The sequence below is a fragment of the Ambystoma mexicanum genome, chromosome 1p (assembly GCF_040938575.1).
Source record: "Ambystoma mexicanum isolate Mex_15411 chromosome 1p, UKY_AmexF1_1, whole genome shotgun sequence".
NCBI lineage: Eukaryota > Metazoa > Chordata > Amphibia > Caudata > Ambystomatidae > Ambystoma > Ambystoma mexicanum.
In genome coordinates, this window is record NC_090921.1 from 1292466613 (window position 1) to 1292489583 (window position 22971).

Below are 22971 nucleotides of genomic sequence, written 5' to 3' on the forward strand. Positions count from 1 at the left end.
TGTAACTATTGTATCTGCCTTTGAAGCCATCAATGTACCTGTACCTAAGAGACCACCGTGTCATAAGTCAACTCTAATTCAATATTCTTACAAATACTTTATAACAGCGCCTCGATGCCTCTGGGCTGCAAGTGCACTATACAAATGGAACATAAATAAACAGACATAGCTAAATCCATGCATTTGCAGGTGCAAGAGGTTCAGGGTCCTGGTTCCCCTGCCCAGGAGGGGGTTACTGAGGAGGGCGTTGAAGCGCAAGTTAGTGGATAAGGGGCTTTCCCACAGCCTTCCATCTTGGCCAAGCTAGTTTTGGGGGGAGGGGTTGGAACCCGTCCATACCCCCCCCCTCCTCGCATGATACCTCGGAGGATTCGATTCCCGGCCTAAGCGACGTAAAAATAAAGGGGTTCCTTTGGATCCCGCCCAGAGTAAAGATGTCCCGCTGCTCGATGACTCTGGTCTGCCTTTCTTCGATCCTGCCCTCATTCAGCACCCCAGGTCAGCGGAATGGCACACGCCCGGGGCGGTCTTTGCCTTCCTTAGGCATTGGGTCAGAAGGCCCCTACCGAAGGAGGACAGAAATAAGCTCTGTTCAGAATGCCCCCGGCCAGTCCTTCCCTATAAGGTGGCCCTTACCCTGCAAATCGACCAGTCCTGGGTTTCTTTTTTGTCTGAAACAGGGAAAAGGAAAGATCCTAAGGGCTTAATAGGCCGAACCCCCCTCTTACGCTAGTGAGGGGGCCCGGGGTAGGGGGGGTGGGTTTGCATCCCAGCATCATTCTTCCTCCCTGTTGATGTGGCCGTCTAGGGCGAGCTCGGTTTCCACTATCCTCTCTATGGGGTAGGCAGTGAATAAGTCGAAGACATAATGTCAAAAAAAAAAAAATGCTTTCTTTTTTAATTTGCATGTTTTTTTTGGGTTCCGGAGGTAAAAAAATTTTTTTTAAAAAAACGGGGTAAAATAAAAATAAAAAAGGGGGTGGGGTGGGGGAACCCCCCCATTTCGAACAAAAAGCAACCAAAAAAATACATTTTTTTATAGACTTTTTTTTCTCGACATTATGACTTTCGACAATGTTTTCGAATTTATCACTATGAACCTCTCTATGGTTGATCGCGTGAGACTCTTTGAAGCCGTGGTTCAGCTGCGGACCCAGCATGCTCTGCGCTTATGAGGCAATGGCTGGGCTATGAGCTCAGCCGCCTAGGCCAGGTGCCTCTTGGGCTAATTATAAACACCCAGGCCTCGCTCGGCTGCTTCTGTGTGCGCGGGTTACATAGCAACTCTCTATCAACATAGGCTGCGTGTGTGCATGCTGTAAACAAGGCCGGCTGGAGCCCCCCAAGCGCGGGTAAAGGGCTCACAGCTGCCAGGCTCGACACCTGCAGCGTTTCCAGCTCCCCTCTGGCGATTTCGCTGCGGTTCCCCGCTTAGACTCGGGATGATTTTTTTTTTTTTTTTGTAGCTGCCCAGGCCTCTACTGTTGTCCATGTTGGCAAATCATATTTTGTGACCGTTCATGAGAAACGGTTGACGTGGTACCGCGAGGTGCGTGTTTAAGAAGTTGTGTGCCAACCGGAGCATTTGAACGCACATTAATCATCAAATTGGAACACACTTGCCCCCAAAACCGCGCACACTGGCACTGTAGGGCCAACCCTTCTGGCATTGCTGCGCTGCCCTGTAGGCCAGTTGGTGCCTGCCTCTCTGCCCTTCTCCCTCACCTCTTCTTCTTCTTCTTCTTCTTCCCTCGTTTCTAGCCCTGGCTCCCTGGGTCTGGCCCGCAGCAGCTCCTGTTGTCCTGTTGCCATTTCCTTCTCCCCCCTCTCTCCACCCGGTCTGCTCTACTCTAGTTCCTGCTCTTATTTTATTATCATCACTTCCTGCTTTACCTCGCGGGCCTCTACGCGAAATCCCTCGACCCTTTGCCGTCCATGCCCTCCATCTCCTAATCCCACTTCCTGCTCTGCTTGCCTCCCAGAATGCCACGTTCTCCTTTATTACCCACCTCGCCACTCTGCGGGATTTACTCTCCACGATGCCCACCACATTTGTAAATCATGTTCGGCCCAGTCCTGCCCCATCTGCAGCCCGCCCCACCCCCTGTTTGCAGATCCTGCTCGCCCTCCTCCAATCCCCGCTTCCTTATACAGTACCTGTCCCCTCTGCCTGCTCTCTTTGCCCTCCCCTGCCCTCCCCCACGCCCCCCCCCCACCAGCAGTTCCTGCTCCCCTTTCACCTAGCTGCTGTTTAGGTTTCCTAATCCCCCGTTATTGCTGCTGCCCATGTTGCCTCTTGCCCCTAGGTTCTCTTTTCCCTCGTGCTTCATCCCTTAAATATTTAATGCTCTCCCCAATCATTTCTCTTTTCTGTAGTTCCTGCGCCCTAAGCTCCCTTTGTAACCGCACTCTCGTTGCCCCTCACGCCCTAGTACAATTCCCTACCCCTTGCTTTTTCCCTGTCCTTAAAGTCCCGCACTCTCTAATTCCATCTGAAGACGACGCCCCTCCTACTCCCCTCTCGCCTGTCTGGTGTCTGCCTTCCACATCCCAACAACCACTGCAGTTGCTCCCACCCCACTTTATTTGCCGAATTCACTTCGCTTTTCTCCCCTGTCCATTTCCCCTCTCCACTGCATGCACAGACTGATCTGATCCACAGTCACTCGCTACATATTCTGCTCTTCCGGACTCCTGGCCCCCCAATCCTGGACACAGTGTGCCCAAAAGCACACATGTTGTATGTAATTTTGGTTGTGTATTTTCTGTAGAAAAATAAATGCCTACGGCCAATAATTTGTCCACAACAAAACTGTCTGCAATTAATTCCAGAGCAAGGGGAAGCCCACACTACACAGCCTATGACTTACGTGTACCAGGCCGTCATCGTGGGGCAATTGGCCACTGTGCAGTACTCGGAGATGGCGCCGTAGAGCAGGCTCACGTGGTTATAGAAGGCAGAGGCTGCAAAAAGAAACAGGGAGAGGGCGCACGTCATTGAATACCAAGCAGCAGCGACCCACATGGCGATCACACAGGAGCCTTCCTCAAAAGGCAGAACAGTGACGCGTTTCATCATCACTTAATTAAAATGCAACATAATCCTTCACATCCTCAAGTGCAAGCCATCATTATGTAATGCAGGCGCGGAAGGAGCTTCCAGTACACACCGAACTCACATCGAAACACGCAGTGAACATTATCCAATTCAGACGTGGGAGGTGCTTCCGCCCCCTTCCTTAAATCCAAGCATCATTGAAAGCAACCTCCTGTATGCGCTCTGATGCAGAAGTGGACCTGGCTTGTGTCTCCCCTGATTTTAACCCCACTGACCCCCAGATCGGAGAGCACAAACCTCACCCTAGACCTATCCAAATGGAGTTCATTCCCATATCCGCATGCTAGAATCCCAACCATAACTCCTCCAGAGGTAGACCACAGCCCACGCTCACATAACCCAGCCCAGGATGCACACATTGCACTCTCCCAGATTCCCCCATAGAGCTTCCAGCTGAAACACGGCGCATAGCTCAGGGTCTTGTGTGACTAATCAACTTTCAGGGCACCAGTGGTCCAGGGATGAATATCGGTCCCCAAACCATCAATCAGCCCCACACCGCTAGTACACCAGAAGGGATCTGAACAGATTGGAAACAAGTCAATTGTAAACCTCCTTGTCCAATTTTGGTAACGTGGACGGAACGGCAGGCTTATTGCCGCAAAGTCGTGGATCGTTGGTTAGTTGCAACACAGCAAAAACACAATTATTACCCAATGATAAAAAGGGACTGTCCGGTCAAGGTTGAATACAAATATCTACTTTATTATTATTCAATAGACAGTTCTTCTAGAACACTACAAAATACAACCCACCCTGTAAAGGAATGCAGGGGACAGACAGTTTCAAGAAGGAAAAGGGATTCACTCTGGGTACTGACAAGAGGGTAGTCGGAAAAGTAATGAATCACAATAGTTTAAGGATACTTGGTTTCAGCACAAAGGGAGCAATGGGTCGTAAAATGTCACTAGGGACCTTCAGAGAAGGACCAAGGGTATAGAACCACAACGTAACATGTGCTTGTAGAAGTTCTAGGTGCTCGACAGGGTTGAGTCAGTTCCAGGTTGCTTTGCAGCTTCTGCGACAGAGTTCAAGACAGGAGACAGCTGCGGGTATCAGGCGGCAGGCAATTCGGAGAGCGAGGCTGGACGATGGCTGCAGGCTGGCCTACACGGCAGCTTGTGGCCAGGAATCATCGTCTCAGTGCTCGTTGGTGTTAGGGAGAATTCTCAAAAATGTGCTTAGAGACCCCCAGCAACTTTGCTGGATTTTGAGGACTTGATTTTTTTTTAACCTAGAGCGAGTGAGACCCTTTTTCCCCACTCTCTCATGTATTTTAATGTGATTGTATACACTGTTTCTTTTTGGTTATAGAGTCTAACCAACTCCAGAGACATCATCTTTTACAATTGTGTCACAAAGCACCTTCAGTGCAGTGCCACAGGGAAGTTTTCCAGATTTTCCAAGATTTAAATACTTTCTCTGGGACCAGCTACTGTTTCCCAGAGCAGTAAAGTGAAATTGACTTTACTTAGCATTGTATTTGCTAGACCCAGCACACCCTATCTTACAATAGAGTGCTGGAGGGGTTACTTAGTATCCCCTGTGTCTAAATGCTCATGTAACATTTTTTATGTTACCCTTTCCTCAATTGACTGGCTGGTGGCAGTGGTTTCGTTTTGAACTACCTTGGTTTGCATTTATTGCAACCGTTTGCGGCTCCGGTAAAGTAACAGCAGGAGCCATCTTTTTAAAAATGGCGTGCAGCCATCTTTGCTAAAATGGGCCCGACTCCTTTTTTTGCCAGGTCTTTGTAGAAAGGTCCTTCTAGAGAGTTTCTCTGCGCGCCAAACCAGGTTTGGTCTCTGTTCATTTCGCCTTTGGAAGGGTTTCTGAGAGGAAACCCGCCTCTGGCTCCAGAGTGTCTTGGGTAGGCAGGAAGTGAGGGAGGTGCCCGAAACTCCCTGTGCTTACTCTCCTAGAAGGCCCAAATGCACTCTGTGGTGATTGGCTCGCTGACTGTCCGGCAAGGACAGCCACCCTGCTGGGTGAGTGACAGCTAGGATGTAATGAATGGAAGAAAATGGTTTAAAAGGCAAGTCTTTTGGCTTGGAAGGCGGAGTCGACCACTGGACGAAGGAACCGAAAAAGAGCTTGAAGAGGACGCCTGCTGCAACTCCTGGACTGTTGGTTTGCCCGGTGAAGCCCCGCTGCAGTGACTACTTGCCAAGGTCGCATCGACAGAGAAGCCCCTGCAAGGACGACTTCTCCCTTTGAGTTGGTGGGACCAATCAACTCCAAAGTAAGCCACCCGGACACCCATCTCGAAGCTGGTTGAATTTCCTCAGTGCTGCAGGAACTGTAAAGCCAGGGAGAGGGACACCAGATTGTGTGCATTACTTTTAAGCTGGCCTAAAGCTTTTGGAAGATCCTCTGGACTCCCACGAAGCTGGACTGACCAAGTCCGACCCCCCTCAGCGGAGTGCGGGACCGCAGAAGCAAGGACAGTCCACCTTGACAAACAGGAACCGCGCTTATTGCCATTTGCTGTACCGCAAGGAGCCGATAGGCGAAACAGCCTGCCGGTTGCCAGTTTTGACAGTGCAGGAGTCCCCCGACGTCCTCCCTCTTGTCCACATGACTGAGGCCTAGGAACAGTGAGATCTGCAGAGCCGCACAGGAACAGAAGTCATCAGCTGCATCTTTTACTTCATTGCTAAGGTACTGTAAAACAAGTCTAAGAGAACTTACCTCTTATGTAGAAGTGCTTGTAACTTCCACAACTCTAATCAGCTTGTGGCCCTATATTTGATTCTTCTTTTCATCAAAGACTCCCAAGGACTTGTGAAAAGACATTTCCATTACTTACCAGAAGTGCTTCATCCTATCCAAGACTTTTGCCCATTGACTTTGGCTTAGCCTATTGAATTGAATGTCTCTTCTAGTGAACTCTAAAAGTAACTGCACGGCTTTGGAATATTTGTGGTCTCTTGTGTTCTAATAACGTTTGCCTTTTACTTACCCTTTAAAGAGTATTCTGAATGGCAACAGTAAGATATGAAAGGGATGGTCCGGTAAAATTTTTTATTTAAATAAAAGATAGGCAATATAAAAAAAATAAACGATTGCCAATTTCCCCCCCCCCCCCCCCCAAGTCCCTATGTAAAATTTTGAGCAATTCAAGCTCAAAATTTGCAAAAGCAAGCACATGGGCGCATCCATTTTGTGAAATGACAAGTCAGTGGTGCAGTCGGTTTCAGCTCGAGGGGCTCGACTAGCTCAAAAATGTCCTTTGAAATGCTGGTTGATGCACTCCTCCTAGCTTCTTCACTGAGCCTGTGTCATCCTTTAAGGCAGGCGTCCCAAAGCTGAGGGGGGTGTTGCAGGCAACGTCCTTGGTTTGGTTCAGAGACTTTCTGGCACTTCTCACCTAGGAAACTTGCTTGCAGAGCCTAGCAGGGCACGCTATGTGCTTGCTGGGTTCCGGAGATGCTGGAGGATCCAGTATATCCCGCTGTTCCCTGGAAGATATTTAAGGGAGGGATCTTGCTTCCCTCTTTGGAAATCCTGGCCTTTCTTCACTGGCAGAAGCTGTAAGGCAGGCTGTACCATCAGCTAGGGTCCCAATGAGTTCTTCTGGTTACTCCTTGCAAAGTCTTCATATGATCTGCCCAAAAGAGGGGCTCAGCACGCCTCTAAAACCAAATGGGCCACAGTGATTGCTGTAGGCTAAGCCTACCTTAATGAACCAATCCTGGGTCTCCACCAACAATCTCCTGTATGCATTAGGTCATCACCAGAGTATTCAGTACAAAAAAGAAGGTGGGTGAGGCGCGCACTCCCGGTCCTGGTCAATTGAACCTGTTGCAAAAAATATAAGTAGCTGGGTCAAATCCCAAAATGGACAAATATTCACAGGGTTAGATCCCTTCTGCTGCAAATCAGGTACTCAGTAATAACAGGGTTAAATCCCTCAGCTGCAGTTCTGTGGTCTGTAGTTGTTCTCCTCCTAGCGCTTTCTTATCTCAAATAATCATCAGGGAGGCTGTTGAGCTGGTGTGTCTAATTAGACTCAAAGAATTCTGGTAGCTGTAGTGAAAACGTTTTTTTCTGTTCAGGTGACCAGCAACCGACACCCCTCCAAAGCACTGTTAATACTGACTACCTGATTTGCAGCAAGGGATCTAACCCGGTTAATACCGAGTACCTGATTTTCAGCAGAAGGGATCTAACCCTGTGAATATTTGTCCATTTTGGGATGTGACCCAGCTACCTATTTTTTGCAACAGGTTTAATTGACCAGGACCGGGAGTGCGCGCCTCACCCACCTTCTTTTTTGTACCTCATCACCAGAGTACTTTGCAACACAAAAGGTAACAGGGTGAAAACACGTAATACTAAGTCCCACCCTTCTTCCTGTCTGTTGTGGATAAAAGGGTATCTCTAGTTAATGGAGTTCTCTGTGGTTCCCGATTAAAGCAGCAGGTCCTCCTCGAAGCTGCGGCACGAACAGACCTTCTGTCTCCTGCACACCACATTCTCATACCTTCTTAAGGGGGTCTTGCCTACTACAAACATATCGTCCCAGACATGAAGGTCACTGCCCTTGATACCAAGAGGGGGGAGCTGGCTTCTGGTTGACACAGTGCATATCAAAGGTTGGTGGGGTTTCCCGTCTCCTTTGTTAAACCTCGGCAGCCATGCCCCATGTGGGCCTTTTTGAAGTGTACTCTATTAGTATGTTAATTGTTGCCACCATCTGCATGGGGTTAACAAACGGACAGGACGGATCCATGGAGCCATCGATGGTTAATTAGGCTGGCCATGGCAGGTGGAAGGTTTTGGCTCTCCCCCTTCTGAAATGCACCATCTGTGAGATCCCAACTAAATATGACAGGGAGGACTGCGCCTGTAGACTGTCCACCTACAGCACACATGTCTATGTGTATGTCGTGCTGTGAGCAAAGAAAACGGTGTGCAGATTACCACCACACATTTTCCAGAGGTTGATCTACCATCATTCAATTTCATATAAAAATTTCAAAAAAGCCCGGGTGAGCCCACATGCACTGTGCGGATGGTCGAATTCCTCATATCTTGTCTGCCCCTTGCAATATAGAATCCTGCCCAACTCTTTTTTCCTGGTGCATTGTATGCTTTTGCTACTTGCGCATTAGAACAAAAACCCACCAAATGTAGTTCAAAGAGAAGCTCGACGACTGAGAAGATGCCCTTTCACTTGGTGTGTATAGGGAGTGGCTGTTGTCAATGTGGACAACACGGTATCGTACTTCGGAGGAGGGGTGGATATGCGGTACATGGGTGACATAAGCCTTGCCCAGGTCTTTCATTATTCTGACACTAACACTCCAATGCACACTCTTTTAGACAGTGTGAAACACTATATTCTATATGTTATTTCACTGGAAATGTATATAGCGGCAAACTCTACAACTGCTCACTTTGAGGCGCTTCGAGGAGGGGAAATTGAAAGGAAGGGAGGGGAGGTTGTGTTAATGTGGTATTGGGGAGGACAGGTGTTTAGGGCACGATGAAAGAGCAACAGGAAATGTCATTTTGTTCTTAGGTAGGCAGCAGGTACATTCCTAGAGGTGAAGCAAAATAACTAAGAAGTACTGTGCCCATGCCATACAGCTTAAGGCGCAAAGAATGCAGGTATAACCTTTTCGAAGCCTTCTAAAAACAAACAGTGGCAAAGCCAACTGTTTTGACTCTTGATTAGACATTAGATAGGCTTTTGCCTGGCACTGCCATGATATACTGAGGTACAAACACGGTTTGCCATCTTATGGCTAGGTAGTACCATTATGGCAGTTTGTGCAAAATGCCTATCCCATGCCTGTACAAAGCCCAAACTGTTTTCTTTGCCAATGCTTGTTTTTGCCGAGTTCTGAAATGTGTGGTCCTGCATTTATAAAAGGAATAACACAAAACGACAAGTCGAGTGCATAGAAAAAAAAAACAGGACTGTATTGAGAGCTCTAGGCAAGCCTTAAATGTGAGGGAAAACATGGAACGACAGGAGAGTGATGCCTGAGGGGCACACTGAAGATGTTCAGCCCCGAACATCTTCAGATGTTCAGTCTTCCGCAGGAGGTTAGTCTCATCACTGACCTTTCTGTTTAGGAAAGAAAATCAAAACTTTTCTCCTCCAACCTTCCTTTTTCCTGAGACTCGTGGAGCCTAGTGCTTTTTTAAATGTATTTATATTTATATAGCGCGCAAGCAGCCCAGGGGCATTGAGGCGCTGTTACTTGCAATAACTTGGTTAGAGGGTACAGGCATGATAAACACATTATGAATACTACAAAACTTCATACTGTTGTTACAGATATAGCATTTGGTCATATATTACAACTAATATGATAGGTATTCGTGCTGGTGTGTCGGGCCTTATGTGAAGAGGATAGTTTTCAGAGTTTTGCGGAAGGTGGTGAGGGAGGCCTCACCTCCGATAGTGGGAGGTAGGGTGTTCCAGTGAGTGGGTGCGAGATAAGGGAAACTGGATCCGCCCGCTCTGACTCTTTTTACTAGTGGCACAGACAGCATGTTGGTGTATGGTGATCTGGTTGGCCTGGTAGTGGAGGCGGGGTGTATCCTTTGTGAGAGGTAGGCAGGAGCAGTGAGGTGAATGCACTTGTGGGTCAGTGTCAGGGCTTTGAATACGATCCTTTCCTTTATTGGGAGCCAGTGGGCTAGTTTTCTAACCTCAGAAATGTGTTCTCTTTTAGCAACGCCTTGGGCTGCCCGGAGAGAGTTGTTCTGCATTACTTGTAGTCTAAGTTTTTGTTGGAGGTTCCTAGAAAGAGTACGTTGCATTAGTCTAGCCTAGAGCCGGTGATGGCTCTGGCTATGTTGGTGCAGTTCTCTTTGGAGAGAAAGGTCTGACAGCGTTCAAAGTTTGGCATGATATGCAGCTGCGGAGGCTATTGCGTTGACTTGTCTATCCATGGATAGGCTGGAATCCAGGTAGACTCCCTGAGTTTTGACAGAATCTGAGACAGGAATTTTGATGGAGTCAATGGTGAAGTGACTGAATTGGGCATCTAGATTTTTTAGTGTGTCGGGAGAACCTACCAGGAGGAGTTCCGTCTTGTCAGAGTGGAGGCTTTGACACCTACAGCACTCATATCACAATGCCACACACACACACTCACAATGACAGACACAGACACAGACACACACACAGACACACACACAGACACAGACACACACACACACAGACAGACACACAGACAGACACACACACACACACACACACACACACCCCCCCCCCCAATACATCACAGGCAGCTGGAGTGGATGCTTTCTTTAAAACAAAGAACAGTCATAGAAGAGTTCCTCACACACGCACTGTGCAAGCAGCAACACCAAGGCAGGCACACAGAAACAAAGGCGGGCATGCACAGACAGAGCATTCCTGCCGCCACACCCCACACTCTAAACCCATTGCACCACACCCACCAAAATAACTATGGTGCCAGCAGACTGAAGGTGGAGGGGCCCAGCTAGCCAAGGAGCAGCACAGCAAGGAAAAACCAGCCATCAGTCATGCAGGCTACGAGGCCTCTGTTGAAAGGGGTTGGAGACCCAGGGGGCTGCTGGAGGGTGGGGCAGGCAAGAAACCAGCAGGGCTAATGAAGTGCATAGGGAACCAGGCCGCAGAGCAGAGGTCCAGGGCCCCAGTTTGAGGGCTTGAGCAGAGGACGCAAGGCCACAGGGCAAAGTGCATTCTGTGCTGCGCATGCAGCAGAACCACAAGAGCACAAGCTGCATCTCCCCGCCATGCAGCCTCTTTGTGAAGTGAGTGGCAGTGAGAGGCCTTAACGAGAGAGGTAAGCACAGGACTGTGTCTTTAAAGCTACAGCACTCCCATAAAGACTTTAGTACGGCAGTGGTCTTCAAACTTGTTCTACCGATGTCTCTCTTGAGAGAAACATTTGGCCAGTGGACAAATTGGAATCTGCTCTGCAGCAATACAAGGACGAGCAGGAGCACAAATGCAAGTAAAAACCACAATGTTCCTTAAACAGAATAGGTTTCTTGGATGCAAAAAGGGAATTAGTGACCTAACCAGTCTCTAGCGCCCAGAACTGGACAAAGTGGGCAATTAATAGTCAATAGTACCTTTTTGCAGTTCTCAGCACCTTTCAGCAGTGATCCAAGCGGATCAGGCTCAGTTTGGTTACAGTGGATCATGTGGGCCCCAGCAGCAAGAGGGTAGCGAGCAAGTTCAAATGCGATAGCTCTCTGCAATTCGGATGCAGCGTTTGGCGAAGCCGGTTGGGGCACTCACCAGGATCTGTTCAAAGTGGAGCCAGGTCGAAATGCGTTGTAACCATCGGGAAGGGTTAACAAGAGACTCTTGTGGTTCGAAACAACAGATGGTGATGATTCGAATATGTATCCTGTTGCTCCAGTGTGCGGTTCTGCAAAACGGTAGTTCAAAGGAGAGTCAGAGCAAGTCCTGCTGTAACCCCCGATTCAAGTCGGCAGGTGACTCTCTAGCGGTTCGAGTCAGGTCCCAGGAATGAGCATCTGATTAAACCATAGCAGGTGATGGGTTTAGCAGGGGCACGATTCAGCACTGAGCTAGTTTGAGAATCAGGCCATGCAGTTCGAATAGTGGGAGGCATGCCAAAGGCAGCACCGGCAGGATCCCCTTGTTTCAGCGAATGCGGTTTGATAACGGGTCGATCAGTTTGCTGCAGAAGACCAGGAGGCCTCCATATGCTGTGAGCCCCACTGCAGGGGCTCTAGGACAGGATGAGACCTCTCAGGGTCTGCTCTCTGAGCCACAGGATATTCTGGTGCAGAGTGGCAGGTCCAGAATATTCTGGTGCAGAGCAGCAGGTCTGTATCCACAGCAAGAGTCACCCCCAATGTGCCCTGGGAGTGGGTAGGGAGCAGAGCTTCCCTCTGCCTTGGATTGCTCCTTCTCACCTCAGTGGTTGAGGGGTTTGGAATGTGCAACTCTCCCAAAAGAGGTCCAGTGAATCCTTAGGTGTTGTTCCAGAGTGAATCCACAAAGTGGTGGGAGAACCCTTCTTTTAAAGGTAAAAGATGGCTGCGCAGCTAAGGGATGTTTGCTTTAGCCCCAATACCTATTCTTGAAAGAAGTTGCCTTTGCCCTTCTGACATCACACCCAAAGTGCTTTGCCCCGGAGGAAGTCGAGGGGACAGGAAGGAAAGAAAGAAAATGGTGGAAGTTTACTTCCACTGAACAGATCCCTCCCGATTACTCTACCCCGTCCCCTTTCCTCTTCACTAGGATCAAAGGCCTTTAGAAACACAGCCTGGTGTGAGGCTACTCTCTACGAGCGGGTGTGCTCCTTTGATGCCTTGGCCCAGGGTAGCTGCCTGCAGTGTGGCTTTCCCCGGCAGAGGGTGTTACCTGCTGCCTTGCCATTTGGCAGGCTCAATCCGTCTGGCCCGAATGCACATCACCTTCCACAGCTGAGCTTGGCTGACGAGCAGACACGTGATATCAAACTGGACGTGGCTCCCACGATCATATGAGGTGCCATGCACGATTCCTTAACTCATCTTAGCTGTATTCTTAGAGTTCAGCCTGCCACCATCACGTGGGTACTTATGATCATCATAGGATTTGGTACAGGGCGGCATATCTTGAATGCAGCCACTGCGCTGCAGAGACTTGGCTGTCACTGCAGCTGTCAAATGAGCAAATGTGACTTCTGAACCTGCCCTGTGCCATTAGTAGAGCAGGTGCTGCAAATCAGGATACTGATGCAGCAGGACAGATGATATACACTAGGCTTTTGGCATGGAGTTTATGGAAGGGGAATCTGATCCATTACCTGCATCATTTTATTAACTAAAAAAAAAAAATGATAAGAAGCCAGGGTTTTCACACCCTTGCCAGACGGCAATTCATCACAGCCACAGCTCATAGATTTGAGGCGCAGAAAGGAAAATCATCCCCAGAGTATCAGACATCATCCAGGAAGCAGGGGCTACCCCAACAGGGTGCGTGCAACAAATTTGACTTCCGCATGAGATGCAAACTAGGCATTCTTTAAAAATATATAGCACCCACTGTGCTGTCAAATGAGGTCTAGACGTATCCTAATGCTTCCTTATACAGACTGCCACACACACACACAGCAAGTTCATTTCCTATGTTCTGGAGTGCAAATGGGAGGTGTGCAAATTCAGGGACTTTCCTACACATTATTAGATGCAGAGAAAAGGCATGGAGCATACCCAAGGTTTCCACTGTACATTTCTTACAAAAAGGACAATAAAAGGCCTGAAGGCGAGTGTGTCTTCTTATATGGTGTGCATTTGCACTCATATTTGCAAATCTGGCACACTGGATGGGCGGCACCCCATAGGTCCCGATGTGGGCGGCCTCCTGCATGCAATTACCACTTTTTGTAAAATGATCACCTATGAGTGAGTTAACGTCATGTTTGTATGGCCCTAGTTGCTCCTGTGAGCTGTTGGTGCAAAGCAAACCAGACCCTTCTAGGACACAAGCAGGAGCTAAATAGCTTCCAGCCATTCTAATCCCGAACCCCATTAAGATGCGTAGCGCAGACCAGGAAACAGTATTGAAGCAAAACGCATGACTTATCGGTGCAGCGCTGGTAGCACGGGTGCAAGCGCCAAAGAGGAAAGGACGTTATCAGGTGCAGGTGTGAAGAAGGCAAACGGCATCAGTGTTATATACTAGCAGTGCAGTAACTTTGCTGAGAATGTTGGGGGGGGGGTGGGGGGGCGGACGGACATGACATCTAAATGAAAGGGGCACCTGCCAAATGAGTGGGACAAAATGGTGTGCCACAAAAGATGGGGGGGGTGAGGAATAAACCTGGCCTAGGAGTGGGGGCTCTGTTTGATAAGAACAATGAAAAGGGCACTAGCAGAGGAAGGTGTTTTACCTTAAACTTGCATTAGAGTGTTAAAAAGGGGGGGGGGGGAATATGTAAAATGTTATGAGCACATAAGCAACAAAGCCGGTCAGTGCATGAACTGACAGCGGAGATAAGGAAATGGATGGGTGACAATGTATGTTCTGGATCTGTATCTATGGCTCATTTCTAATAAACAAAGTTTGCAAAGGAAAAAGTTGGGGGTTGGGGGGGCATTAAACACCCTTGTCCCTCCCTAAAAATATGCCCATGCAATTAAGCTTTATTGAAGGAAGAAAACGGGCACACCCCCATCCCCCCCAAAATGATGCATGTTTGTAGCAACGAGACAAGAGAAAAATCGAATAAAATAATTGGAAATCATTGGCTCTATTGTGAGAAAACGAGTGCGAACGGCGGCCCCGTGCCACAGGGTCAGTGGCTAAGTCCATGGCATCCAGCACCAGAAAGGCGCAGATCCCAGTTGCAGGTGCACCAGTATTTAGCACCTTGAATTTTGGAGGACAGTTTCTGGCTGTAATGCAACTAGCGGAGAAGGCAAATTCCATTTCGAAGGCTGCTCAGCGTGCTATGAAGGAAGATGGCCTTGATGGCTGCATCGCAGACAGAACCCAACATGACAGCAGAGCGAGAAGGTTGAACAGTGCATTTTCCAGTTCTAGGTATGCAAAGAGTGTCTTGGAAGGTGCCCTTTACTGATCAATTTGCCAGCCACAACTGTATAAGGAAAGTAGGAAATAAATAGTGCTCCAGTAGCTTGGCATAATGCATTGTGGGAGATGTAGTGCTTTTATGTTGTGCATGCTAAATAGACCAGATCACTGACCATGTTGAGATAATCCCCTCCTGCATCACTATGCGCCCAAAAAACGCACTTGCCTCAGACTCGAGTTCTGTGAACAAATGCCAGATGAATCAGCTGTGCAACACCCAGCCTCGCCCGCCAGTCCACTAACACGCCATTGGTGGGGCCCTGCAGGTGGGGCTTTGGGTTCAGGGATAGTTCGGATGTAGATGAGCCGACACAAACAGGAAGGGCAGGAGGAGGGCGTCGGCCATTGGGGAAGTGAATGGATTGGTGCCTCCTCACCCTACAACCAGACTCCTTCAAGGAAGGAGACGCACTGCTCTGAATCACCAGAGAACAATGGTGCGCCTTCTGCTGGTATGATATCATGGGGCTGCTTTTTACCTCTTCCCGTGTTCTAGTCTCTTTTTTAGTTTTGGCTATTAGATGGCGCTTTAAGAACTAGCTACTTGTCAAACTTATTCACATGGGAATTGAAGCACATCACTACACTATTGTTCTTTCTCAGCAGCCTTCTGTCAGGTCATGGCAACCGAATGTGCATTAAACTATAGGATGAATATGCAATACGTATGCAATACACGTGTTGAAACATATTTTTCTTGCTAGCAGTTACTGTTAAAAACAAGCATTGGCAAAGCCAATGTGTTTGGCTCTTGTATAGGTATCCGATAGCCTGGGCATATATGGTAAAGCCTAACACCATATGACAGATTTTGTCATCTTTATGTCCAGGCAGTAGCATTATACCAGTGGCTGTGAAATGCTTAGACAATTCTTGCACAAAAGCCCAAACAGTTGGCTTTGCCAATGTTTTTTTTTTAAACATCTAAAATATCTCTGGTCGAGAGCTAAAGCCTCCTTCCGCAACCAAGACCTACCAAAAAAAAGGCAGAGTAAGTCGTTTTCCTCTTGCCCGCAGCCTATAGATAGCCGGGCTGGCTTCTGAATGGGCATGTAATGTGACAACTCAAAAATGCATTCAGTAGTTAAACGGGACTACATATGGAATATATTCAATTGCAAAGGGCATTTATTACGTTTTTATGAAAAACAGGCCAGTTAAAAATATCCCGATATAGTATAGGAAACGGTTTTCAAAACCACACGGAAAAAGCCCAAACTTATGACACACTCTGCATGTGGTGGAGAGCAGCATGAGAGAGTTGCTTTTTTGACCGTGCTCAGAGTTAATGTAAAAATCCCATTCCGTCCAAGCTTCCAGGCTCGGTGAAACGATATGCCCCTCATGACACGGAGCCAATCCGAGCCGCAGGTCCCTGGCTCGGCCCCAGCACGCGCTGCTCCGACGATGCAGAAACGGGGGGCGGCGGCTCATTTTCCATGGCTGCGCCTCTGTAGCGTTGGCGCGGTTTAACAACCGAAGGCCTGCCACGTGGTCACAACAGACCCACGTTTGTGTTCGCAAAATCTCCAACCGAATTACCAGCTGAAAGGCAAGTAAGGCAAGTATCCCTGTAATTAACAATTTGTTTTCGCGCACTGTTCAAAATACTAATCTAAAAAAGCCACAAAACCTGGAAATTAAATGTAAAAAAATCTGGAAGGTCTAGCATTTAAATCATTATATTGCAATAATAGTTCCACATTTAGGCGTGTAAATTCAAACAAAAATACAAATTCCTATTAAAATTAAAAAAAAAAAGTGGTATTTCGTACACTATGCACACAAAAACCCAGCACTGCTGTTCTTTTATTAATCCTCCCAAAAAAAAAAAAAAGACACCAAAAAATAAATGGAAAGAGAGAAATTCCGGTATGTGACCCCCCTCCCCCCAACCTACGCACCTCCCCAACATGCGGATCCATCCGACCTGAACTCATGGACAGTGGTCGATGTGGGTGGAAGCAGTTAGTAGCGCTGCTCCTGTATTTATTTACTTCTTTAAAGTTTTACTGTTCCTATACAATTATGTTCTAAAGAATGGTTTCATTTTAAAATAAAAGTGTAGGAAGAAGTTGAAACTTGCACTTCAGTGCACTGCACTGAACGTTGCCTTAAAAAGCAGTTGTGTTTGTTTGGGGGTTTGGGTTTTTGCGTAGGAGGGTTTGTGGTCATGGGGAGGCAGGCCAGCAGGGAACATAGTTCCGCTACTTCTTTTCGTACACTTAAGACCACTGATCAGGGAGCCCTCTGCTCAACGACACTACATTGAAACTCTGATGTTAACAAGTGCTCTGAAGTGCCTGCAAGGTGACCTGTTGCGCTCCACAAAAGAGCGAAATAAATAATATACAACTTCAGCACTGCAGCTCGGCACCGAGCACCTTCATATCGCAAAACTGCAGAACACAAGACAACAGGCACACAAACAATGTTACCACTTTCACATGCTTACAGCACTCAGCGCATGCACAGTGCACAGCATCGCCCCGCTGCAGCACTTAGTGCCTTGCCAAGATGGCACCTTTTTAAACCCAACACGTATAGTGCCAACCAAACGTTAATCCGTGCGCACAGTCCCCAAGCGCTAAATCACTGCTTTTACGTTGTCCTTTTTCTTAAATGGTGGAGTGGCCCTGCGCCCTGACCCCACGCCCTGACCCCACGCCCTAGCCCCTGTAAACCCTCATTTACCACCCAATCCCACCTACTTACTGCCTTCCACCTTTGCACGCCTTGCATTTGTGGCACCGTCAGTCATTTTCATGAGTGACATGATCATAATTCTATCACAATAATGCACACTTGTGATTCTGTGTAGCAGAAAAGTGCATGAACCTGCACCAAAAGCACAGTGCACAGCACTAGCATTACAACAACAGCAAACAGTTCTGCTGAGACTAACCATCCCGGCTCCTCACTCCTCTCCACAGTGGTCGAAGTGAGCGGGAGCGGTGCTCTTCTACTTTTTAAAATTACCTTTCACAGCTCCTATACTTTTATTTTAAAAAGAAACCGTTCCGGAATGGTTTTGTTTTAAAATAAAAGTGTAGGAAGAAGTTGAAACTTGCACTTTCAGTGCACTGCCCTGAACGTTCCTTAAGCAGCAGTTGCAAGGGTTTGGGGGTGTGTATTGTGTGTGGGAGGGGACGTGGTGATTAGGTTTGTGGGGGGTGGGTGCAGGCCAGCAGGGAACATAGTTCCACTACTTCTTTTCGTACACTTCAACCACTGCCTCTCCAGCATACCCCACCCATGCCTCAAAAGACACTAACGGGGACAGCCCGACCTCGCACAAAACACAACTCACACACCCGCCATAAGAACAAACTGCTGCAAACAAGCAACCCAGACACTGGACGTTGCCTTATGTGACCAGATAAAAAAATAAAAACAACCCGGACAGGCCATAGACATAGAAGTAGACTACCGTAAATACAAATAAAACGGTAGTCCTACTTCTATGTCGCTGGCCTTTTGCTGGGGCCGGGAAGGGTGTGTGCTCACAGGCACACTCCTCTCATTGGAGGAGAGCACCGGGGACGGGGGAGGAAATGGGGGCATGATGCTTTTCTCGCCCCCATTCGCACAAGAAGAGTTGCGCTGGGACCAGATTTCGGGATCGGGTCCCGGCAAAAACAGACTGTAGCCACACACCTTGTACACCCCAGACAGGGTTTTTAAAATTAAAAAAATCCCGGGACAGAGGGCGATTTCCCCGAACTGTCCCAGGAAAACCGGGACGTCTGGTCACCATAACGTTGCCCCTCCGGACACAATAACACCAGTGCGCACAAGCCAAACACACTCAAAGCTGACACGCACAGGAGAAACTGGTTCTACAAGCACCAACAGAAGAGCAACAACCTCTATCCCATCCATCTTCCCTCACTAACCAGTCCCACCCACTTTCTTAGAGAGCCACGCGAGCGCCTGGAGACCATGCAAATGGTAACGTGTGTGTGGTATAAATCAACATAACTTCGAACCTCACAACTTTCACTCAGGGGGCAATTATTCTAAAGTGGCCACAAGGTCAAGAGGATAGGTACGATGCACACCACAAAATATAAAAATGAATATTTCACAAACATTGTGCATTGCCTTGAAACAACAGGGTATTATGAATGTACTCGCTGTTAAATATATATTTTACATTAAAGTCCTCATTTTTTTCCTCCATCGCCACCAATGCCATTTGGGTGAGAAGGGACGGACACCTCAACGAGGGTGGTCCCCGGGCAGGGATGGGCCTAGGGCAGAGACTGGTCTGTGGGCAGGGATGGGCCTCAGATATGGGATAGGCCTTGGAGAAGGGACTAGCCTAGATGCAGGGATGGGTCTCAGGCAATGATGGAGCGCTGTCCATTATAATCTAGATCATGACACGGTTAGCCATAGTGCAGGAAAGCACACCACTGATTTGCTTTCCAGGGCATGTGCCGCTTAAACATATCTTGCATAAGGAAACGTCTCACCAGCAAAAATGTGCACCGTTTCCTTATTTAATAGCTAACCGGGTCCCATAAATGAAATACTGGCTACAGTTTCAGTGCATAATCTACATCTATGGACCCACCAGGAGTTCACTAATAGCATATGCACGTTTTCATACTCGGATCTATGCAATTTGTATAAAAAAATAAAAAAAATTAAAGCCCAAATGTGACGGTTCCAATTTCCCCTTATGTTAATGGCACCCACTTACCCTCAATGGGCTCTTGGTTACACTCCATTACACCTATCCTAACTCAACCCTTTTTTTTGTGGGCTGTTTATAGTTTGAGCATTTAGGTGGCGCAGCACAAACTATAAGCCAAAACTATTCAATTACAGTACAGCTATGACCATTCCCACTCACTTCCTGCCCCTCCATGCCCAAAACACATCCTCCAAGGATTTCTTGGACCTCGCTTTTCCCAGCACTACCATTAAACTTGAGTTCAAAGTGCCTGCCACTTTTCAAAGCATTCTTCTGAAAGTTAATGACTTGGAGCAGTAAAGGCGCTACGGTGTAATCGAGATGTAAATCTATGCTGGCCCACTAAAATCCTGGAGAAAATAGTCTGTAACCAATTCCAACAGTTTGTGGACAGTAAGGACATATTGGACGAACACCAATCAGGATTCCGCCCCAACCATGGGACGGAGTCGGCGTTGTTAGCAGTCCAGGATGACCTACTGGAAGCAGCAGATAGGGGAAGCAATTCAATATTGTTGATGCTCGACCTATCTGCAGCATTTGATACAACCAACCACAAGACTGTCCTTCAACGGATTAAGAGCATCGGAAGGGCAGACAAAGTAGTGGTAGACTGGTTCGAACACAGCGGGTAACCCTGGGAGCATTTCTCTCAGAATTAATACAATTGAGGTGCGGAGTCCCTCAGGGGTCAGCACTTTCCCCGCTGATCTTTAATTTATACATTCGACCACTATTTGACATCCTGAGGAGATACGGTCTAAGATTTCACTCATATGTGGACGACACACAGATTTATGTGGAGACGGATAATCTGTCGGAGGCTTTTGAGACGATAGACCGTTGCATGCAAGATGTAAAAAAGTGTATGGCCTGCAACCAACTACAACTTAATGCAGGCAAAACAGAAATAATTCTGTTTAGATCAGAGAAGAAATAGAGAGGAAGATACAAACTACAACCCGCAAATCGTGGGAGTGAATATCCCATTCTCAAGGAAAGTGAAAAATCTAGGGTGCATTTGGCAGGAAAACCTGGCTAGTGAAGCCCAGACAGGGGCAAAAGTAAAGTCAGTATATTATTCTCTTCGAATGCTCAGAAATGTGCTCCCTTTTCTATCATCTCACGATCTCCCAGCAGTGGTGGGCGCCCTGGTTAACTCCCACCTTGACTATTGCAACAGTCTTTTGACAGGGATCCCTAGGAAACTAATGCTAAGATTGCAGAGGGCCCAGGATGCAGCCGTCAGGCTAATAGCTCAATTGGGCAAAAGAGATCATGTCTCCACAGCCAGGAAAACGCTACACTGGCTGATGGTGGAAGATCACATCAAATTTAAGGTGGCATGTCTGGTGTACAAGTGCTATCACAAACTTGCACCTCGATATTTGAACACCAGAATTCAACACTATTATCCAAACAGAGTCCTTTGTTCAGAAGATAAATTGCTGCTATGTGTCCCGAGGACAAAATGCATCTCAAAAGGAGACCGAAGGTTCTCTGTATTTGGGCCTAAGCTCTGGAATCAGCTGCCCCTTAGTATTCCATCTTGTACTATGCTGGGAAGATTCAGAAAGGAATTGAAAACCTTCCTGTTTAAATGATCCTATTCCTTTAGGGTCGTTGCTACTTCGAACTCTCCACAGTGATTGGTCCAACTTTTAGTTAACATCTGCGCCCGAATGCAGTTATCTGCCTGGTGCGCTCAAGAAATAAATCAAAATCAAATTAACCATGTCTGCCTTCAGACACTCTGTGTCCTTCACTGAAGTCCTGTTCAAAACAAGCATTGGTAAAGCCAGCAGTTTTGGCTTGTGTATAGCAGTTTTGGCTTGTGTATAAGTATTAGGCATTTGCCAGGCACTGCTATTGGATGCCCAGGTACTCAAACCATTTTGCACCTGATACCATCAGTGGTCAGTTATTACCACTACGGCGTCTTACCCCATACCTACAACAAAAGCCCAAACTGTTGCCATTGCTTGTTTGAAATTGAAAGGAATTTTCAGGAAGAATACCTCGATTATGGTATATATTCGTGTTTTATTGTTATTTAATATACTTTTATTTATTATTATTTTATTATTTATTTATTTATTTTTGTACACAAACTCACTTACTGTGACCTTCAGCGAGGACTAAAGATGTCAACTTTGTGCCTACGCTGTGGGCATATGTAATCTTGCCAGTGAAAAAAAAAGTTAGTTGAAGAAGTTATGGCCACGTTTTTCTTGCTCCACCCAAAGTGGCACCGAATATGAGTGCAGGCTACATAGAGCCAGTGGCCACTTTGGGGAGCAAGTAGGTCAGTGGCCATGGCCGCATGCCAGGCCCTCCCCATTGGTGCCTAGGACAAGGCCAGTGACTTGGGCCAAGTGGCCCAGTGGCCAGGGCTGCAGGTCAAAGCCATTGGCCACTATGGACTACGGGCCCTGGCAAATGCGCACTGGGCAATGGAGCAGGCCATGCCCAGTGGGCGGCGGGGAGAAAGTGGGGAAGTTCTTGAGTCAATAGACACTGGGCATGGTCACAGGCCACAACCAATGGAAACGTTTGTGGAGCTTCATTTGAGCACTGTAAATCAAGGAATTGAGATTCAGTGAAAAACAAACTTAGGTTTAAGTGGCTTGATGCTTTAGTTACCCTCTAAAAAAAAAAGAAAAGAAAAACGTGATTAGTGCAGGGCGATTTGCCCGTTATTGTTGCTTTAGAAACCATAATGTTCACATTTTGAGAGTGTTCTGGTTTTACATAGCTACCAGAACACCCTCTTACGTTTTTTTCACCGAGTATGAATATTTTTTTGAAGTGACCCTTAGCCATAATGTCACTTTGACTTCAGTGTTTTCACTGAACAAATGAACTTGCAATGTGTGCCCTACACCATCCAAGTGGTCCTTAGATTTCAACAGCTGGTGTGAACACAAATGTCAGGCAGGTGTGAGGTGGGTTGGGAGAGAGGGGAGGGGCAGAATGGAGTCCAAACCTTTGAAAGCCGCTTACTGCAGTTGCAAAAAGCACCGCGGGTGGAGGGGATTAACACGTGTGCTTTGCATCCCATCTGGCACAGACCTCCATTTAGCCAGCAAGGACGCAGAGGTGAATGCGAGCCATGCTGCTGGCAGGTTGGGGCGTGGGCAAGGCGGGAGTGTGGGTGTAATGGTTCAGAGCCCGAGTAGGCGAGGTGCGACATTTCTTATGATAGCCAATTTAGGAAAAAGCTCAAATTTCCATGAAGGGCTTTAAACCTGGCAGTTAACCCGTTTCCAGTTGCTACCATGTTTTCCCTTCTGCAACCTAATGTTGAGTGCAAGAAAAGCGCACCTGGACCCTCCACTCTGCTTAGGGACACGGCCTGCCCAATCCGAGGAGGATCTGCCTCTCACTGCCGTCGATGACGCCATCCACTGGTGAGTGAAATGAAACCGCTTTTAAACGCGGGTCCCCACTTTCATATTAACAATGCCTGCTTCGCCTGGGTGCCAAATTTTGTTTTTCATCAGCGCTGCGGAGGGGGCACCAAGGAGGACAGGACAGGAAAGGGAGAGGGCCAAGACACTGTCTGGCAGAGCAACAGCC

General features: G+C 47.6%; 1 protein-coding gene across 4 annotated transcripts in view; it reads right to left on the reverse strand.

Moving 5' to 3' along the window:
- LOC138453062 (MOB kinase activator 2-like) overlaps positions 1 to 22971 on the reverse strand; it is a 95008-nt gene that overhangs the window by 12251 nt on the left and 59786 nt on the right. For all 4 annotated transcript variants that reach the window (XM_069605574.1, XM_069605555.1, XM_069605565.1 and 1 more), the window contains exon 4: positions 2871 to 2964. In XM_069605574.1, the coding sequence (XP_069461675.1) occupies positions 2871 to 2964 (94 nt within the window). The remainder of the gene's footprint in view (positions 1 to 2870; positions 2965 to 22971) is intronic.